Source organism: Musca autumnalis, unplaced genomic scaffold (assembly GCF_047663935.1).
Source record: "Musca autumnalis isolate F117 unplaced genomic scaffold, ASM4766393v1 scaffold_2, whole genome shotgun sequence".
In the NCBI taxonomy this organism is placed as follows: domain Eukaryota; kingdom Metazoa; phylum Arthropoda; class Insecta; order Diptera; family Muscidae; genus Musca; species Musca autumnalis.
Window position 1 is genome coordinate 104237624 of NW_027411755.1, and position 21560 is coordinate 104259183.

The 21560-nt window shown below is 37.3% G+C and overlaps 2 protein-coding genes across 5 annotated transcripts in view; one reads left to right on the forward strand and one right to left on the reverse strand.

Annotated features, from left to right (window-relative positions):
- Positions 1–21560, forward strand: part of Nipped-B (Nipped-B cohesin loading factor) — a 512008-nt gene that overhangs the window by 294597 nt on the left and 195851 nt on the right. For all 4 annotated transcript variants that reach the window (XR_012410391.1, XM_073968650.1, XM_073968649.1 and 1 more), the window contains 3 exons: positions 9750–10074; positions 10134–10362; positions 10420–10614. Coding sequence is in view for 3 of the 4 variants with exons in the window: in XM_073968650.1 (XP_073824751.1) it covers positions 9750–10074; positions 10134–10362; positions 10420–10614 (749 nt within the window). In the remaining variant the exon portion in view is untranslated. The remainder of the gene's footprint in view (positions 1–9749; positions 10075–10133; positions 10363–10419; positions 10615–21560) is intronic.
- Positions 14138–17930, reverse strand: LOC141394384 (uncharacterized). The gene is made up of 2 exons (XM_073968652.1): positions 15756–17930; positions 14138–15696 (listed from the first exon to the last, which is right to left on the reverse strand). Exon 1 carries the CDS (start codon positions 17682–17684, stop codon positions 16032–16034), a length of 1653 nt encoding a protein of 550 aa, XP_073824753.1. The 5' UTR covers positions 17685–17930; the 3' UTR covers positions 14138–15696; positions 15756–16031.

Here is a 21560-nt window from a genome sequence, read left to right on the forward strand (position 1 = left end):
GGGTATTTACCGGGTAAATACCCGGTAAATACCATCTCTAATGTTTTTAAAGTTTTTAAGAGATCATACGTAAATTCCATTTTCAGTACCAGAAGTACTTTTGACATAAGAAAGATTTATGCCTAGTTTTGTCAGCCTACGTCAAGTGGTTCGGCAGTTAAAGAGTTTTTACCCATCATTTGAGTAAATACTCAAAATCGGGGTACCCCTATATGGGGGCTATTAGAAAACGTGGACCTATGTTGACAAGTTTTTGCAAGGATATTTGCTACATATTGAGAACTCACTATGCCAAATTTCAGCCAATTGGATTGTACAATGAGGCTAATAGTTAAAAAATACCTTAAATCGGGAGGTACGGATATATGGGGGCTATATCAAAACATGGACCCAGAGACCCCATGTTCAGTACCAGAAATTCTCTTGATATAAGAAAGATATGTGCCAAATTTTGTCAGCCTACGTCAAATGGTTTGGCAGTTAAAGAGTTTTTACCCAACATTTGGGTAAATACTCAAAATCGGGGTACCCTTATATGGGGGCTATTAGAAAACGTGGACCGATGTTGACAAATTTTTGCAAGGATATTTTCTACATATTGAGTACTCACTATGCCAAATTTCAGCCAATATGATTGTACAATGAGGCTTATAAGTAAAAAATACCTTAAATCGGGAGGTACGGATATATGGGGGCTATATCAAAACATGGACCCAGAGACCCCATGTTCAGTACCAGAAGTTCTTTTGACATAAGAAAGATTTGAGCCAAATTTTGTCAGCCTACTGCAAATGGTTCGGCAGTTAAAGAGTTTTTACCCAACATTTGGGTAAATACTCAAAATCGGGGTACCCTTATATGGGGGCTATTAGAAAACGTGGATCTATGTTGACAAATTTTTGCAAGGATATTTTCTACATATTGAGAACTCACTGTGCCAAATTTCAGCCACTATGATTGTACAATGAAGCAAATAGACAAAAAATACCTTAAATCGGGAGGTACGGTTATATGGGGGCTATATCAAAACATGGATCAATGCTAGATATTCTCTTGATATAAGTAAGATTTGAGCCAAATTTTGTCAGCCTACGTCAAGTAGTTCGGCAGTTAATGAGTTTTTACCCAACACTTGGGTAAATACTCGGGTATTTACCCAAGTATTTACCCACTTGTTTAAAGTATTGTAAAACTATCCATTTTGAATCGATTTCATAACCTAAACCCAGAAATAGGGTCTAAGATTTTGTATTAGCGATTCAATATAGTAAATACCCAAATAAATACCCACAAATGGGTATTTACCCACCGTGTGGGTATTTACCGGGTAAATACCCGGTAAATACCATCTCTAATGTTTTTAAAGTTTTTAAGAGATCATACGTAAATGTCAACTTCTTCTGTTTTGTTTTGTTTTGTTAAATACCGTTATAAATTACAAAAACATTGCTGGAATATTAAAATATATGATATGTTAAAAGAGAATTTGCTGAGTTGTCGCAGAGATTTGCTGATACCGATTTTTCGGTTTTTGTCACAGGTTGGGACCAGTGTGCAGTCTACACCATTTTCACGTGTAATTCGAATAATTTCAGTTGTAATTCGAAACATTTCACTTGTAATTTGAGAATTCCAATTGAATTTCGAATTATTTCATTTGTAATTTGAGAATTTCATTTGAAATTCGAATTATTTCATTTATAATTTGAGAATTCCATTTGAAATTCGAATCATTTCATTTTTAATTTGATTTTTTCATTTGTAATTCGAATTTTTCCATTTGTAATTTGAATTTTTTCATTTGAAATTCCAAATGAAAAACTCCGATTTACAAAGAGAAAAACTCAAATTACAAATAGAAATTTTCGAATTACAAATGAAATAATTCGAATTTCAAATGGAATTCTCAAATTACAAATGAAATAATTCGAAATTCAATTAGAATTCTCAAATTACAAGTGAAATGTTTCGAATTTCAAATGAAATAATCAAATTACAACTGAAATTCTTCGAATTACATGTGAAAATGGTGTAGTATGTAGACAGGAAAAATAAAAAATTAAAAATGTAATAAACATCCAAACCTTTTTAGAAAAAATGCAGAATATGAATGAAAAGTAAACGGTTTAACGACTAGTATACATTCAAATTAAGCAAATTGTGTCTTCTCTTTCATTGCAGTTACATTTCTTGTCCATCATTTCAAATTCGCGTAAAAATTTAGAAACAAAAATCAAATGCCTGCCAGAAAGTCTGTATACCAAAAAGTTATTATGGCAGGTCTCTCTCGTTAATTTTTAAAATAGAAAAATTTGAAAATATACTGAAAACACCAAAATTTTGAGAAAAAATAGAAAACATGAATGAAAACAATATAACTTAATATTGAATAGATATCTGTAAGAAGGACAAATATTTTTCCAGTTCATATCAATTAATTTTACTCGTCTTTTGGCTGAAACTTTCTTTAAAATCAGTAAGCAAAAACTATGAAAATATGAATCATGTTGCCATGAATTGTATACCATTTCGTATGAACGGCTTAATTCGAATTATGAGAACGAACGACGCGATTCAAATGCTGGTATGAACATGACATAAAACTCTCTTCGTAATTAATAGAAATTACTCCGCTTTTTTAATATTTAGATGTGAGAAAGTAAGTCCGTAGTCAAACGTACAAATTTTTTGGAAAAATAAACTGTTTTTTATTTTTTTTTATTTTTATAAAATAAAAGCAATTGTTTTTTCTCCTTTATATTTCTTAACGTTGGGAATATTGATGGTTTGCCAGCTCTATGTTGTCTTGCATTTCCTGCATATCAGACAAGTCAACTTCTAAACAACTGGTGCTATAGGGAGGTCGAAAATTCGTTCAGACACTGCAATAATAAGGAAGTCCCCAGTCATCGAGCCAAAAAAATCGGTCTGCAGAGTGTATTTGATATTATAAATGTTTCGTTACTAGCGTTCGTTACCGTTACTTTAACATTTTTCTACAGCATAGACGATCTAATAGATGAAACGAACTGTGGTATTTTACTTAAAAAATTCCTCAAAATTACATAAATATATTGCTTATAGGAGTACGAATACGAACTTTGCCAACCACACAGGCGCCATCTATACCTTAATGAGGGAATACATTCAAAATTTGTTTTGTTTTTAAATCTTTCTCCTTTATAGTAATTCGCATCAATTGTTTCATATTTGCATAAAAAATATGAAATAAATAACGATTTTATTGATTTTTGTGTACGAATATAAATTTTGCATCAGAGGTCCGCAAAATGCATATAAAAGGCACACTCTATTGCCTTTTCCCAAAAGCGAATAGTGCAGTGCCTTGCATATAAAAAATATGAATGTGCAAAAAGTGATTCACTGCTTTAGTGCATGCTTGCTTGCTTTTACATTTGTATTCACACGATTGGCAAATGCAGTATGCACAATACCGCATACCACCACACAGTATCGTACCATCTTCTGTTTGAATAAATGAATACATTTACCAAATTTCGCTTTTTCTTTGAGTTTCTTTAATAATAGGATAAACTAAACTAGTAATTGTTTTTATTGTCTCAACATTAATTTTTTTATGTTTATTAACATGTAAATTTGACCAGAAATATCTACTGCTTTTTGTAATGCAACGTGCTTTTTCAAAGGCACCGTGCAAAAAAAAGGCAACGAGCTCTTGTAGTGTGTTGTGTGTGTGCAATTGGCACACACTCATGAAAGTAAAGGCAAAGCAAGCAATAGCATTAAACAGAGATGGCAATAGCAAGCAATGAAAAAAGCACGAAATCGCGAATATGCATTAAAAGCGAGTGGCATTTTACGGACCTCTGTTTTGCATTGTGTATATTTTTAATTCTTGCGCTGGTGATATTGCAAACATTTTATTTAATAGACGATTTTCCTTGATGACGCCACCAAAAAAGTGACGAAATGTCGGGAAGAAAAGCAAATAAACCTCTTTGTTTTATTTGCTAAAGTACAAAGAGTCAATAAGCTAATCCAAAAATACAAAAAAAAAGGAATTGACTGTGTTTCATAATTAATTTTATTTGACATACAGTCAACCAAAAAGTCTACATACACCCTATAAATCTCGAATTTTAAGGGTAAGGAGACATTTTTATGAAAATCCAAGTACATAGTTGTATTTCATATCCCTAATAAACAATATTACATACAACAAAAATATATTCCATAATACGAATAACGGTAAATTCTATACAAATTAAAAAATTAATAGGGAAAAAGTGTACATACACCCAATGAAATATTAAGATTACAGTAAAATTGATGGAGTAAGCAATACAAATTTTACATTTTATTGCTTTATCGAATGTCTCTGGTTGTCTATGATATATTTTAGACAAAATAGGAACATATTTGTGCTTTAATTGGCGTTATTTAAGGTCAGACTTCGCGTATAGCTCGTTAAGGTTTTTCGGTCTGGTAGTTTATGAAACCCCAGGAAATACAGTGGGACTAATTATTTTGAGATCCTAGAGCACTTTGAAGTTGTTATTAAGGATAATATATGCTCCTGAGCTTCGCTAAATATGCGAATTCCTGAGTTTTTCATAAATTTTATAGTTTTCACAGCATTCCAAGGGTCAAATTACAAGCAATAACCTTGGAATTAGCTCGTAATAAATGTTTGGACCTTAACTCAATCAGAAATGTATAACATTATTATTCAAACCCGCTCCTAAAGTTTCCAAAGCATCAAAATAAAAGCACCACCAAAGAGTGCATGAAATTTGTATGAAATTTACACTGTTAACTAGTATGCTCTCGTATTATGATCGTTAGGGTCACCTGAAGCGCTATAAATGTCGCATACTTTTACATTGCTGATTCAATGGATGCTCGAGGATTGTACCAGACCTTATTACAAGGTAATTCGAAGGCTTCTGCATGTAATTTGCCCCTTGGGATGATTTGAAAACTATAAAATTTATGAGAAAACTCAGGAATTCGTATATTTAGCGAAGCTCAGGAGCATATATTATCCACAAGAAAAACTTCATAGCGCTCTTGGATCCAAAAATTATTAGTCCCACTGTATTTTCTGGGTTTTCATAAACTACTAGACTGAAAAACTCAAAGAAATCTGCAAGGGTCCGCCTTAACAAGCTATTCGCGAAGTCTGACATGAAATAACGGCAATTAAAGCACAAATATGTTACTATTTTGTCTAAAATATATCATAGACAACCAGAGACATTCGATAAAGCAATAAAATGTAAAATTTGTGTTGCTTATTCCATCAATTTTACGGCAATCTTAATATTTCATTGGGTGTATGTACACTTTTTCCCTATTAATTTTTTAAATTTTATAGAATTTACCGTTATTCGCATTATGGAATATATTTTTGTTATATGTAATATTGTTTATTAGGGATATGAGATAGAACTATGTACTTATATTTTCATAAAAATGCGTCCTTACCCTTAAAACCCGAGATTTATAGGGTGTATGTAGACTATTTTGGTTGACTGTACTTTTTCTAAACGTTTTTAAAGACATGACATTAATGTCTGCACCTGTGTCAAGTATACAATTTACATCTCTATTGTTGGCAGTAATCAATAGGTTATTGTTATTCTTTTTGTAAACTCTGCTGCTGCTTCTGCTACGACTTTTGACGACTGTTATGCATGACTTTTTACTTGTTGTTGTAGCACTCTGTTTTTTTTTTTGTTTTTTATTTTTGTTTTTTTTTTTTTTTTTTTGCAATATAATAATATAATATTTAATTTATTTATTACAGTAACCTAGCCCATAGGGCCATGAGCGGTTCCATAAAACATCTAAACATTAACTACTCGCAGGTTGCTTATATCTAACAATATTTCTTTGTTTATTAAAAATAAGGAAATTTGTGATTAAGTAACATTTTTTAACATTAAATTATAATAAGGAAAAATAAACGGGTTTTTCTAACGGTATATTTGTTTCTTGTAATATAAACTGACGAATATGTGACATGTTAAAATTCATGTTGGCAATAAAAACATCTCTAACCAACGAAATTCACCAAATTCACAATTTGTACTTAAATTTTCCAAATCCGTAGAAAAATCACTTATGCTTTCACATGACGTCTGCTTTCGCACAAAAAAAAAAAATGTCTCAACATGATTAGATTTTGTTTTATTTGCTAAAGTACCAAGAGTCAACAAGCTAATCCAAAAATACAAAAAAAAGGAATTGACTGTGTTTCATAATTAATTTTATTTGACATAAGCTCTGTTCCAGAACTAAAAAGTTTTTACAATTTTTACCACTTTTACTCATTTTGCGTTCCCGTACACAAAATTTATATGAAAATCGTTTACGCCTTTTACAAGTTTTACGACTTTTACCACTTTATAAAGTACGGGAACAGGCCAATACTTTTTCTAAACGTTTTTAAAGACATGACATTAATGTCTTCACCTGTGTCAAGTATACAATTTACATTTCTATTGTTGACAGTAATCAATAGCTACCACGACTCTTTAGAAAGTGATTTATTTTTTATTTATTGTTATTATTTTTGTTTGTTACACATTTTACCCGAAAAAGCGTTCCCGCACACAAAAGCTGGGTTCCTTTACTTACCTGAGGTTACCATTTTAACCATTTGTTACCATTTTAACCTGCAAAGCGTTCCTTAACCCCGAAAAGTGGCAAAACTGGAAGCAATTTTTAAGAGAGTGAGAGGGGAGAGAGAGCGAAAATGGCTTTCTCTTCTACCACAGGCTACCAGCAAAATTTTTGCAGGTAGAAAACGGCAGAACTGATTTTTCGACTTTTGTTTGACGATTATTTCACAAAATGGACGAAAAACCGAAGAAAAAGTCGAATGCTAAGTTTACATTTACGAAATCCACTCGATTTTAATTGTCAATTCCATAGCTCAAATGTCAAATGAAATCTCATCTGGATTTCATTTGACGTTTAACCTATGGATTTGACAGTTGAAATCGAGTGGATTTCGTAAATGTAAACCAAGCAGAACACTGACAACACTAAATTAAAAACTGTGAAATAAATTTTTTATGTTTTTTGCTGCCGGATCTACAATTTTTCCGTTCATTACTTTTCTGGTAAAAATGTTCATGAGAGAGCAATTTTGAACAATTTTGACACTTTTCTCTATTACCACTCTTACCATTAAAAAGTAAAGGAACAAAGCTAAAAAAGTTGTAAAATGTTCACTTCTCTTTAAACAAAAATGGCGTTGAATTACGCACCCTTTAAAAACTTTTTACTCGACAAATTTGAGCATGTAAGAAATAGTAACATGGTTGCCGGCGTCTGATTGGCTAGTACGCCGACTTTGACATTTGTTCCAGTTTATTGACGTTATTTCCATTTTTCCGTTCCCGAACTATTTCAAAAAATTTTTGTGTGAGAAAAATTTTTTGCAGTTCTCTCTTTTACAAGTTTTACTATTAAAAAGCACGGGAACGAAGGTATTAGCTTTGTTCCAGAACTAAAAAGTTTTTACAATTTTAACGACTTTTACACATTTTACCCGAAAAACCTTTCCCATACACAAAAAAGTTGTTAAATGTTCAGTTTTCTTTGAAGAAAAATGGCTGTGAAATGAATAAACTTTTTACTCGACAAATTTGAGCGTGTAAAAAATAGTAACATGGTTGCCGGCGTCTGATTGGCTGATACGCCGACTTTGTCATTTGTTCCAGTTTTTTGACGTATTTTCCATTTTTCCGTTCCCGAACTATTTCAAAAAACTTTTGTGTGAGGAAAATTCTCTCTTTATGAGTATTCTCTTTTACGAGTTTTGTTATTAAAAAGTACGGGAACGAAGCTATTTAAAAGTTACGGAATAGACCTACTAACACCTTGTTATATTTACAGTGAGTGTCAAAAATATTCGGTTTTAAATTTCACCAATAATAACACCTCCGTATTTTATAAGCCCCATTATCCAAAAACCAAATACTTAAAAAAATGAAGGTCCTGTGGCAATTAAAATATGTGTGTAACATGGATCCATGGCAACCCTATAAGCGAGAATAACAAAGAAAACGTTGTTAACCCTGTTTTCTATGCGTCAAAAATATTCGGTTTTTGTAACTTTTGTTAAATATTTTGCCAAAAAACAGGTCATTATCGAACTTTTTCTGCAATATTAGAATACATTTTAATAATTGCGAACAGAATCTTTGTTCCTGTGTCCAAAAATATTACATTTTATAGCAAATTATTAAAATTTAGAGCTAAGGAAAAACGCTACCTCAGAAAAGGGAAAACTGGTCATATTTCATTATAAAAACAGCACAAATAAAAGGAAATTTTGCTTATTTTTGAATATTTTGTCGAATATAGTTGAAATAATGTGCAAAAGTCACGAAAATATAGAAATAATCGATTTCGTGAAACAGATAAGCTAGGCAAAACCAAGATCTGGGAGGGAAGGTAGAGGAATCTCCTGAAAAATTACGGCAAAACCGCCCTTAATTTTCTTGGAATTGGTCACCGAGTCCTAAATGACTTTCAGAAGATAGGAAATATGCACTTACATTCCAAAAAAATCGTAAGGATAAAGCCTTTTATGGCCTTGTAACACATCACAAGCCATCGGCTTATTTACTTAACCAAAAATCTAGTTCAAGTTTCGCCTTGATGTACCTTCAAAACTTGATGTACATCAGGAACTTGGTGAAATGGAGTTAGTTTTGAATGCCTAAGCAAGAAAAACAATATACCACAAGTTTCCGACCTTTCTGTGTTCTCCAACACAAAAAGTACAAAGGAGCTTCCAGGAGACATGTAGTTATAAATGGCTTGTGATGTGTTACAAGGCCATAAAAGGCTTTATCCTTATGATTTTTTTGGAATGTAAGTGCATATTTCCTATCTTCTGAAAGTCATTTAGGACTCGGTGATCAATTTCAAGAAAATTAAGGGCGGTTTTGCCGTAATTTTTCAGGAGATTCCTCTACCTTCCCTCCCAGATCTTGGTTTTGCCTAGCTTATCTGTTTCACGAAATCGATTATTTCTATATTTTCGTGACTTTTGCACATTATTTCTACTATATTCAACTAAATATTCAAAAATAAGCAAAATTTCCTTTAATTTCTGCTGTTTTTATAATGAAATATGACCAGTTTTCCCTTTTCTGAGGTAGCGTTTTTCCTTAGCTCTAAATTTTAATAATTTGCTATAAAATGTAATATTTTTGGACACAGGAACAAAGATTCTGTTCGCAATTATTAAAATGTATTCTAATATTGCAGAAAAATTTCGATAATGACCTGTTTTTTGGCAAAATATTTAACAAAAGTTACAAAAACCGAATATTTTTGACGCATAGAAAACAGGGTTAACAACGTTTTCTTTGTTATTCTCGCTTATAGGGTTGCCATGGATCCATGTTACACACACATTTTAATTGCCACAGGACCAACATTTTTTAAGTATTTGGTTTTTTGGATAATGGACATGGTCTTATAAAATACAGAGGTGTTATTATTGGTGAAATTTAAAACCGAATATTTTTGACACTCACTGTATATTGAAAGACGAAGTTATAATAAACTTAACGAGTGATTTAACTAAAGGAAGTAATGTCGAAAAACTTGTTTGCAGAGAAGGGATCTAATTATTCCACTTTGGTTGATGGTGGCCGACCGGAGTTACTTTCTTAACTTGTTATTACCATCTTTAATTTATATTTACTTATTTTATCCTTTTACATGTTCTCTCGTTTTAGGACTATCTTCTGATTCTTCACATGGGGAAAGTGATATAGAGAGCGGAGATGATAAAAGTACAATTTTGGACAGCTTCCATTCTTCAGTTGTGGATCAAGAATTGAATTTAGAAATATTCAAAAGTCTGGAAGAACGAAAAAATTATTTTCTTTCAAAAATAAAACCGTATGCTTCTCCGGCTGATATTAATAATCATACAACTCAACATATCAAGACTTATATTGACTACAATAATGCGCAACTTATAGCACAATATTTGGGAGCAAAAAGACCTTTTAGTCAGTCTTTTGATGGATATTTAAAAAAAATTATACTCGTCGTGAAGTATATACTTATCATGAATGAAGAACGACATTGTGCTAACCAATTTTTCTCAATTTTAGTGAACCTTCAATTGCCGTAAGAACTAGGGCAATGAAGTGTCTGGCAAATATTGTAGAAGTAGATCCCTTCGTTCTAAAACGGAAGGACATGCAAGTGGGAGTTAACCAAAAATTTTTAGATGCCGCTATTTCAGTGCGGGAAGCAGCTGTTGACTTAATTGGCAAATTTGTTCTCAGTAATGAAGAACTAATAGACCAGTATTACGATATGTTGTCTACAAGAATATTGGTATGTATATCGCTATTTATTAGCTTGAAAACAAATATAATAAAATATTCATTTTAGGACACCGGTGTATCCGTGAGAAAACGCGTCATAAAAATACTTCGTGATATATGTATAGAATATCCTGATTTTAAAAAAATTCCAGAGATATGTGTAAAGATGATTAGGCGTGTTAATGACGAAGAAGGTATCCAAAAACTTGTTACGGAAGTTTTTATGAAAATGTGGTTTACACCGTGCAGTAAAGGTGATAAGGTAAGTGCACTATTATTACTGCTATAAGGTAGAGAGGCCTCGTTATTGCCCGTTATTTCAACTAATTATTGCATTCAAATATATTAAAAGCCTGAAATTTATCTACATATGGGAAAATACAAAATTGTTTTGTAACCTTTCAATTCATATGATTTCCTCAAAGAGAGTGAGAGTATTATATAAATATATACATATATATATTAGGGTGGGGCGATTTGAACACCATCACGGGCGCCTGGAGTTTCTGATTCTTGGGATTGTACTGAGCAAAAAAGTCTACTAGACCATATGTCTAATGTGAAAATCGAGCCCCCGGATTTTGACTTGAAGTTTTTTATCCAGTTTTTTTTTTTCATATTTTCTCATATAACTATGTGCGTTTGTCTTATGTATAACAGTTTTATAACAGTTGGTAAAAACGATTTTGATAAAATCGTTTTTGAAGAATATATGTTTTAGACTATTGCTCAGGATCTAGAAAAGATACGCACACACGGAAAGTAGCGTTGGACAGCTGAATTTGTCGACTTTCCATAAATGAAAAGATTCATATATCTTCATTGTTTTGAAATATCGATCATTTATGAAAAGACTACATGTATGAGGATGGACCTATTGAGGGCCCACCTAGGCGAAATTTATGGAGCGTAGGGATACATGGCGAATGTAGATTCATATATCTTCATTGTGGGAATTTCGAAATATCGATCATTTATGAAAAGACTACATGTATGAGGATGGACCTATTGAGAGCCCACCTAGGCGAAATTTATGGAGAGTAGGGATACATGGCGAGTGCAGCTAACTTGGCCATTGGGTCCACTATAAAAATATAATAATTCCATTACAGGTTGATTGCATAAATTTTGAAATATGGACCGATGATGAAAAGTCTTCAGGTGGACCTATTAAGGGCCCCCCTAGGCGAAAATTATGGAGCGTAGGGATACAAGGCAAGTGCAGCTAACTTGGCCATTGGGTCTAATATATAAAAATGTAATAATCCCCTTAGAGGTTGATTGTATAAATTTTGAAATATGGATCGATGATAAAAAGTCTTCATTTATGAGGATGGGCCTATTAAGGCCCCAATGCGAAACTTTATGGAGCGTAGGGATACATGGCGGTTGCAGCTAACTTGGCCATTGGGTCCACTATAAAAATATAATTATCCCCTTACAGGTTGATTGTATAAATTTTGAAATATGGGCCGATGATGAAAAGTCTTCATATATTAGGATGGACCTATTAAGGGCCCCCCTAGGCGAAATTTATGGAGCGTAGGGATACATGGCGAGTGCAGTTACTTGGCCTTAGAGGTTGATTGTATAAATTTGGAAATATGGACCGATGATGAAAAGTCTTCATTTATGAGGTCAAGTTTCTGAGATATCACGTGATTAATGGTTTAATTTTGGCCCCTTAGGTTAGGTTAGGTTTGGGGATGTGTAGTCAATATATATGTATATTGACTACGCCACTCGGAGACCTTTCGGTCCATTGCGATCATCCATAAAGAAAAAAGGAGGTTCAGAATTACCTGAAAAGAGAAGAGAAAAGAGAGAAGAATAAAGAAAAAAGGGGGGTGTGGTTTGGAGAGTAGTAATAAATGAATTATTTATAAGAAAGAATGAAGATGTAATAAAGACAGAGAGGGTAGTTTTTTGGCGATGGTGGAAAAAACTTTCAGAGAAGTAGTTACGCTTATGGGTCGCGCCGTCCCAGCCACTTCAGATTTTTAATGATGTTGTTTATGATTGTTGGTTCCATGTTTGAGTAGAAGGTTAAGCTTGGAGGAAAGCGTACTCCTGTTAGTCTATACCGCTTTCGAGTTAACATCGGGCAACGACATAGAATATGCTCGATCGTCTCCGTTTCCTCCTCATCTTCACAGAGCCTGCAATAGTCCACGCCATCATCCTGCCATTTGCCGATAAAAGCTCGGATGTTGCAATGGCCGGTAATGACTCCCGTCAATACCCTGATTTCTGACTTACTCAGACTTAAAAGCGAAGTTGTTCTCTTTGTTGAAAGATTCGGCCAGATGGCCCTTGACACGTTGCACCTTGGTTCATTATGCCATAGTTCCTTGGCCTGTTCTTCAAAGAACGTCTCCACCTTCCGAAAAACGTGACATATGGGTGGTTTAATAGAAACAGTGATAGCTTGACTTGTTGATTGAGATCCGTGTCTTGCCAATTCATCTGCCTTCTCGTTTCCCACAATGTCACAGTGACCCGGTACCCAGCAGAGTCGGACAGCGTTAGTTAGGTTCGCCAAAGCAGTTCTACACTCAAGAACGGCCTCAGACTTGATATTGGGGGATTTGACGGCTTTAAGAGCCGGCTGACTATCAACGAAGATAGTCACCGGTTCAAAGATTTCAGCATCCAGACTTTTTATCAACTCTGCGGCCATTTTGATCGCGAAGATTTCTGCTTGGAAAACGCTACAGTCGCTGTTCAACCTATAAGAGTACTCGAGGCAAAGCTTTTCGCAGTAGACGCCAGCTCCGGTACCTTCTTCCATCTTGGAACCGTCTGTATAGAAAGCCAGACCGTCCAGAGGAGGGTTACCACGGATCCAGTCATCTCTACTAGGGATAACGACCTCAAAATCATGAAATCTATGGATTGGTGATAAGTAGTCGCTGAACTTCCCCTGCTGATTTAAGCCAAGGTTTGGACCTAGCTCTCGAAGAATGCATGCATGACCATAGGTGCTGTCACGCCAACGATCCAATTCATGTAGCCTTAGAGCACTACGTGCTGCTTGACCTTTGATGCTAATTCTCGTGGGCAAGAGGTTTAGCATCGCGTTCAGAGCTGCTTGTGGTGTACTTCTAAAAGCTCCAGTTATCAGGGTCGAGGCTGCCCTTTGCACCTTGTCTATGCTGCCCGAGTTCGATTTGTGTCGAAGCGCATGCCACCAGACAAGACATCCGTAGGATAGGATGGGTCTCACAACAGTATTATACAACCAGTGTATAATAGCTGGATTTAGACCCCAACTTTTCCCAATCGAATTCTTACAAGAATAGAGTGCGATCATACCTCTCTTCGTCCGTTCCTCGACGTTCCTTTTCCATCTCAGTTGAGAATCCAGGATTGTACCTAGGTATTTGGCCTCAGGAGATAGATGCAACTGCACTCCATCCAATGTTGGTGGTATGAAGTCGCCAAGCTTACGCTTTCTGGTGAACAATACCAGTTCTGTTTTCGTTGGATTTACACCAAGGCCATTTGTGGTGGCCCAACGAGACAGCTTTGATAAGGCTCCTTGCATAAGCTCCGAAATAGTGGACAAGAATTTGCCAGTTATTAGTAAAACTACATCATCCGCGTATGCGACAACCTTGATGCCCTGATTGTCGAATTCCGCCAAAATATTGTTTATCACAAGTAGCCACAGCAGCGGTGAGAGTACACCTCCCTGGGGAGTACCTCGTGTTACTGTCTTCCTTGTTGTCAACTCCCCAATACTGGAATTTATGATCCTGCTCTCCAGCATTCTCTTTATCCAGCAGATCAGAGTTTCCGGGGTGTTGACCGATCTAAGCGAGAGATGAATGGATTCAAGTTTTACGTTGTTAAAGGCTCCTTCTATATCCAGGAAAGCCGCCAAGGTAAAGTTTGAGTTCTCCATATTTCTCTCAATGAAACCCACGACCTCATGAAGAGCAGTTTCGACAGATTTACCTTTCATGTAGGCATGCTGCGAGTCGCTCAGCGAGGCAGTGTCTACAAAGCTCCTAATCTCCAGATCGATCAGTCGTTCGAGTGTCTTGAGGAGAAAGGAGGATAGACTAATAGGTCTGTAGTCTTTCGGTGCAGAGTGACTGGCTTTCCCCGCTTTGGGGATGTAAGTTACCTTTACCTCTTTCCACAGATCTGGTACGCAGGAAAGAAACAAACAGGCCCTAAAGATCTCCTCCAGAATTTGGTATATCTGCGGTGCAGCAAATTGAAGCATCGCAGGAATTACTCCATCTGGACCAGGTGACTTATAGGGTTTGAATGTACTTACTGCCCACTTTATTTTGTTTCTGCTTACAACCTTATCAATGAGGCTCTCGTCCACTGACTCTTGGACTTGGAAGTTGTCACATTCAATGTGAAGGTTACTGGCATCCGTGCAGTCAGGGAAGTGGGTCTCAGCTAGAAGGTTTAGAGTCTCAAGACCTGAGTCTGTCCACGTGCCGTCCGGTTTTTTGACACTACCGATGGATTTGGGGTCCTTCGAGAGTATCTTACGGAATCTGGCAGCGTCGTTTACCCCTTCTACAGACTCACAGAAACAAACCCATGACTTCTTTTTTTGGCGCGCTTGATTTCACTCTTGTATTTGGTGAAACTCGCTTTATACGATTCCCTGTCACTGTCAAGTTTCGTCGAGTGCGCCTTGTTGTACAACTTTTTGGTGTTTTTCCGTAGTTCGCCAAGATCCTTGTTCCACCACACCGGTTGGGATTTCTTCCCAGGATAAGTTAATGGACAGGCATCCTTATGGCAGCGAAGAAGGATTTCTGTTAGGTTGGACACCTTACTGTTAAGCTCAGCAACTGTTTCTATCCTTCCGGGGAGTGTCAGTTGATGGTTCGTCAGATCAGTGAACCTTCCCCAGTCCGTCCTTCTCGGGTTCCTATAAGGATTTTGGCGGACTCCGTCGAAAGAGATTTCAAAGTATATCCTCATATGATCCGAAAAGGAGCATTTGTTGGATACCCTCCAGTTCCTGACGACAGAATCATCTAAATTAGACAGGGTTAGATCAATGACCTCCTCCCTGCCTCTAATTTTAAAGGTGGGATCGTTTCCTATATTACATATTCTTAGATTGTAAGATAATATAAAATTGAAAATCGACTCACCTCTAGTGTTTGTGTCTTTGCTGCCCCAGTGAAAATGGTGGGCGTTGGCGTCACATCCAAGGATAACGTTACAAACGCCCAGGTTATCCTTCAGCAGCCTGTGTACCCCCTGATTTGGTGGATCAGGGTCCTCATACGGCATGTAGATTGAGGACAGGAGAGTGGCCTTCTCCCTGCCGTTCTCCAGTCGCACCGTGCACATGTCTCCATTACTGTAATTAGATAGAAAGATTAGATTGAGGTTCTTCCTACCTACCACACAGGTCCTCACCTTGTCCCCTTCGGACGATGCAAAGACCTCGAAGTTGGCATTGTTCAGTCCAGAGACCTTATTTTTATATATATAAGGTTCCTGGACTAGAACAATGTCTACCTCTGAGTTCGTGAGGGACAGGAGTAGTTCGGCGGCAGCTGCTTTACAATGATGCAGATTAATCTGCAAAATGCGTAGCACCTGCCGCCTGCCTACTCCTACTGATTTCCGCGAGGTGGACTCAGTCGGAACCGAACCCATCCTGAACCGAAGTTCAGTTTTCCCTCACGAATCTTAAAGGTACTCCTCTCCTGAGGAGTCTACCGCCATCTTAATGTCCATCCCTCCATTCTCCTTACAAGGGGTGAGACTCATTACAGTCCAGTCCTTAGTAAGGAGACCTGGGTTCTGGAGCTCCAGCATCCTCAGCAGAAGTTCCTTATCCACGGTAGGTGGGGGAACCCATGCTGGGAATACCTTCCTGGACGGAATCTCCGTTATAGACACCGCAGCAATTTTTGCCCCCTCCCAAAGTTCATCAAAGCCATTAACTGTCTTCTTAAGGTACTCTTGCGAGCTCCTGTTGAGACATTTAATGACTTTAACTCCCTTGTGAAGGAAGGCGCCACCAAACTGACGGTCACCCTGGTTCGCCTCAGTGGACACAATGGCTAAACGAAGCCGAGTCTCGAAGAGCAACCAGTGACTTTCGCTGATTTTCCCGAAGGGGTCAGCTCGGTCGATGATTGCAACTAGGAGCTCGTCATCGTTTGCCACCGTGGCCGTTTTGGCGTAGGGTTTCCTACGTCCTCGCTCACGTGCCTTGGTAACAGCTTTTCCTGAGGAGGTGGACGCCTTCTCAGTACTGGTGCTGCTTCCCTTGGCTTTGTGAGCAAGGGCACCAGCATAGGAGTTCGCCGTGTTGACCGTCTGAGAGATCATCGTCTTCTTTGGCGAAGGCTGAGGGCCTTCTGAAGAGCGAACTCGCTTCACAGTCTTTGACTGCGAGGACTTGTTCGTCTTCTCCGAAGTCGATGTTGTCCCAGTCGATCCACCCGTCGTTACCCCCGAGTGGCTTGCGCAGGTCTTAGACACCTTCTGTTCGTCCGCTTTACCCTCATTAGTTGGGGTAGGATCCGGATTTGGAACAGTCACCTTCTCCAGTCGACTTCTCTTACGAGAATCATTTGGAGTCGGATTATGCCCCTTATCCTTTTCCAGTCCCTTCTGGCTCGGGTTCGGCTTCGGAACAGCTTTAGGTTCCACCTTGCTGTCAGAAGCAGCAGGCTTCACCTCCACCTTTTTGCTTGTCGCCGCAGTCTCTACTGAGTCTTTGGCTGAAGCTGAAGCAGGGTTCGGGAGAAAGATTTTGTCCACCAGGAGCTCGCATCTGGGTGCATTTGGATAGATTCTTTCGAATTTCCGCATGTACTTGAGCTTGCTCTTGATGAACATGATCTCTCTCCTAGTATGCGAGCTCGCGTCCCTTCCCACGAACTTGCGCAGATACGAAGCTGCACGCTTGTAGTGCCTCGTATCTGAAGCCTCTTTGGCGGAAATTGCGACTGCGTCGGTGTCCGTCGATGAGGTTTCCTTGGATTCCCCAACGCAGGCCGGAGACTCAGAGTCAGTGGCAATTGTTGGAGCTTCCGTTGATTCCCCCTCGATGGTCATCGACTTAGAGTCAGTGGCTGTTGATGGATCATCTCTAGATTCTCCATCAACATCCATTGACTCCGTGGCAATCTGCCTTCGAAGCTTAGTATCGGCTGGTGCCGATACAGGACCAGACTGGTTGCGACTTGTCTGTGGTTGCGAACCCAGGTTCACAACCTCTTCGACCACATCACCGTCAGTGGACATGTCGTCATCAGACCTTCTTGTTGACTCAGCTGGGATCACCGTAATGTCCAGTTCGTCGTCAGTGAGGGTGAGATTGTTGAGCATGTCCTCTGGTGGTATGGTCGGAACAAGTCTCTCCAGTTGGTCAAGGAGTTCCCTACTCTGTCTCTCCAGACTGTCCCCAATCACTTTGAGATGTAGGTCGTCCCCGCCCAAAACTTCGGTCCTGTCAGCCGTGGACTGATTAACACCAGTTTTGGCTAAAGCATTATCCTTTTGAAAAACCGGTCCGTCAACAATATTTCGGGTTGTATATACTGCACTTGTAGCAGTTACGGCTGTAGGTGCCAAGGCATCCACACCTGAGACAGCCGGCCCCTTAATTTATGAGAAATAGCTTTATATCTCTGTTTTGCGTTATTGTAGCTTCATTTTAAGATTACATCTCTTCAGTCAAATCGAATGGCAAATCTTTTTGTAGAATATTTCATCACTCTAACTCAAATCCTTCCATGTCCTTTTCGTTCTTTCTTTCTTGAACCGCAGTAAAAGTACAAAAATGTTGTTCAGAAGACTTAAGGTACGGTTCTCATTGATGACTTATCGACATTTCCCCGTTTTCATTGTCCTTTTTGACATTTACCCCGTTTTTGTTCAGAAAACTGTGTTTTGTTATTGGTCTGTGGTGCTTCTAAATACTTATTACCATACTGGAAAGACAGTAATGCCATAGGTCAAACTTCTTAGTTATGGCGAAATTAAATCATTCTTGATGAACCTTATGCATGATAAAGAACAACATAACACAAATTCATCTCGCCATAACTCAGAAGTTTGACATATGGCATTACTGACTTTCATCGCCAAAAAGAATTTTTCACCCCCAAACTTGGATTTGCATGTTTACGCGCTGCGATATTTTCCATCAAAATCGGTTTAAGAAAACTTTTTTTTAGCATTGGCACCAAAAAAGTTGTAATCAGATACTTGCTATCATGTGATTGACATTATTATTGGCTTTCTAATAATATACATATACGTTTAATCGGTCACTTAAAACCGGTTCAAAACTCGGTTTTAATATCAGAATATCCGGTTCAAAAATTTAGATAACCGGATCTATCCTCCAATAAAATTTGTTATTAACGTGTTCGTCATTACAAGAGCTGTTTATGGTAATTATTTCAGAAGCACCACAGACCAATAACTAATATAGCATTTCCAAATTAAATGAAACCTTTTCCAAATTAAGTGAAACCTTTTCCAAATCAAATGAAAATTTTACCAAATCAAATGAAACCTTTTCCAAATTGAATGAAACCTTTATTTTTATTGAAAGAAAAAAGCCAGACTATTTAGAAAAGAGAAAGAGATCAAAAATTTTATGGGTTTTCAACAATTTTTACTGCCCTGCATGTTTTCCTTCCTTGAACTTAAACATTTCATAATTTTTGTGCATCAATTAAGGTTGTAGCGAAATAATCCTAAAGAGAGAATTTAGATTTAAAAAATTCCTAATAATAACAGGGGCTAATTGTATTACCTAATAAAGTGGTTCACGATTTGCTGCTTAGGTAATTCTCAATGGATATGTTCCTTACATAATTGGAGCAGTCCTGTTGATTGAACTGTTCGATACTATGCTCAATCACGTCAACGGTATTACGATCTATTGTCCGATCGCTTAGTACCGCTCTGGCGCACAATTTTATTTTTGAAATGTTTTTTTTTTTAGGATCATTTTTATGCAATAACTTAATAAGTAAACGAACACACATAATGATAGAATTAAACCTGTGTAATTTTAAGTTTTTAATGCCATATTCAGCAATGTTGAACCCAATAGTAAACGCATTTTCAAAAACAAAATTGTTGTTGTCGTAACAGTGTTTATTATTATGTTTGTATGTTCGTTCTTCTGTTCAATCAGGCTCTGGGTCTATCTCCAGTTCCAGGAAAGTGGCTGCTTCGATAAGATGTAACCACAGATACACTGGAGTTAGATGAGTAGGTTTGGCTGGGCAATTGAAAAGGTGTTTTGTGCCGTGCGGGCCCATGCCACATACTGGGAAGATGTCTTGCACGGCGCGGTCTGTTTCCGCCCAATAAGAATTTAGGCCACTGCAATATCCCCAGCGTAGTTGAGCCAAAACTACTCTAGATTGTCGTGGCAGCTGACGCTCCTCCGTGTGAATGCTATTTAAACCTGCATTTGATATGCCTGTTGATCTAGGGGTTCTCTCCTATATTGTTGGACATCCGTCTCTAGAGCATGAATATGCTTCCTGATATGACTGAATGTGTCGGGCCTAGCCAGCAGATGGTGAATGGAAAAGCTCTCACGGCAACACCCAAGCAAGTACTGCAACGAAAGCATCTCATTGTGTTGCTTTACTGCAAGAATCTGTGCCTCCTCATGTAGATGGTCCGCTGAAGACTTGAGGAGGCACCCTGTTGCTGTTCTCAGGGCGGCATTTTGGCAGGTTTGAATCTTTTTCCAATTCGTATCACATAATCCCGGGGACCAAACTGGCGCCACATAGCTTACCACAGACCGACCTACAGTCTGTCGCAAAAGTTAGTATACACCGTTGAAACCAAAATGTATTAGGGATAAATATCACTATAACTTATTGAAAACAACAAACAATTAGTTTTATTTGATAGACAAGAAGGTTGTCTTCCGTAATAACAATTAAAAGTGCGCAATATTTGCAAATGTACGGTTCGAATCCCAAAAAGACCAAAATTTATGTCGCAAAAATTAGTATACAACGGAGAATCCTTGTGGAACTGTGTAAAAAATTCTTGATATTTTTGAACAAAATGAAACTAAATCTGTACTTAAGATCATAAGGAGTATATTAATTGGCTTTACTGGCAGTTATAGTACTTATAGTGACAAGTCCAACGTACTCTGGATCGCAAAATCCACAAAAAATGGTCATCTACAAATACAACAACTGTAGCGACAAAATTCCGGATGTTATGTCCTGTTTATGAATTCTAAAGCCATGAAATGCTCAGAGAAGCTCTATAGTTTCAATATGGGGTGATCTTGATCGAGTTTCGACTTGTCCTGTTTGAAAAACCGGGAATTTCTTGAAGGAAACCCATACTTTTGAGGCCATTGTCCTTTTGAAACATGTAATAATCCTTATTCCTTACACATAAAGACTTTCATTTTGAGTTAAATTTCTCACAAATTAAGTCTCTTTTCACATTCCCACCAAAAATAAATAGTAGGAGAACCTCAAATTCTGGTGTAACCCCGCAGAGATACTCCACCACCACAGAAGGATATGATAGCTAATTTAAAATTTTAATACAGAGCTTTCTCTGCTGTTATAACGCATGGATTGTGCAAAAACGTTCTGAAAAGCTGTGTTCGCTTCACTTAGGACCAAAATACAACTAAATGGATCAGTTAGAAGTAGTTCATTAGACATTAGTAGGACATTAGACACTAGGGACACGAGAAGCATGTCCGATACTGCTATAAGGCCGGTAGGACAGTATAACTGTAGCGCTTACAACGGACCTTGAGGTTCTCCTACTATTTACTTTTGGTGGGAATATGAAAGGGGGCAGCATTTGTGAGAAAATTAACTCAAAAGGAAAGTCCTTATGTGTAAGGATTAAGGATTATTACATGTTTCAAAAGGACAATGGCCTCAAAAGTATGGGTTTACTACAAGAAATTCCCGTTTTTCAAACAGGACAAGTCGAAACTCGATCAAGATCACCACATATTGAAACTTTATAGCTTTTCTGAACATTTCATGGCTTTAGAATTGATAAACAGGACATAACATCCGGAATTTTGTCGCTACATTTTTTGTATTTGTAGATGACCAATTTTTGTGGATTTTACGATCCAGAGTACGTTGGACTTGTCACTATAAGTACTATAACTGCCAATAAAGCCAATTACAAAACTCCTTATGATCTTAAGTACAGATTTAGTTTCATTTTGTTCAA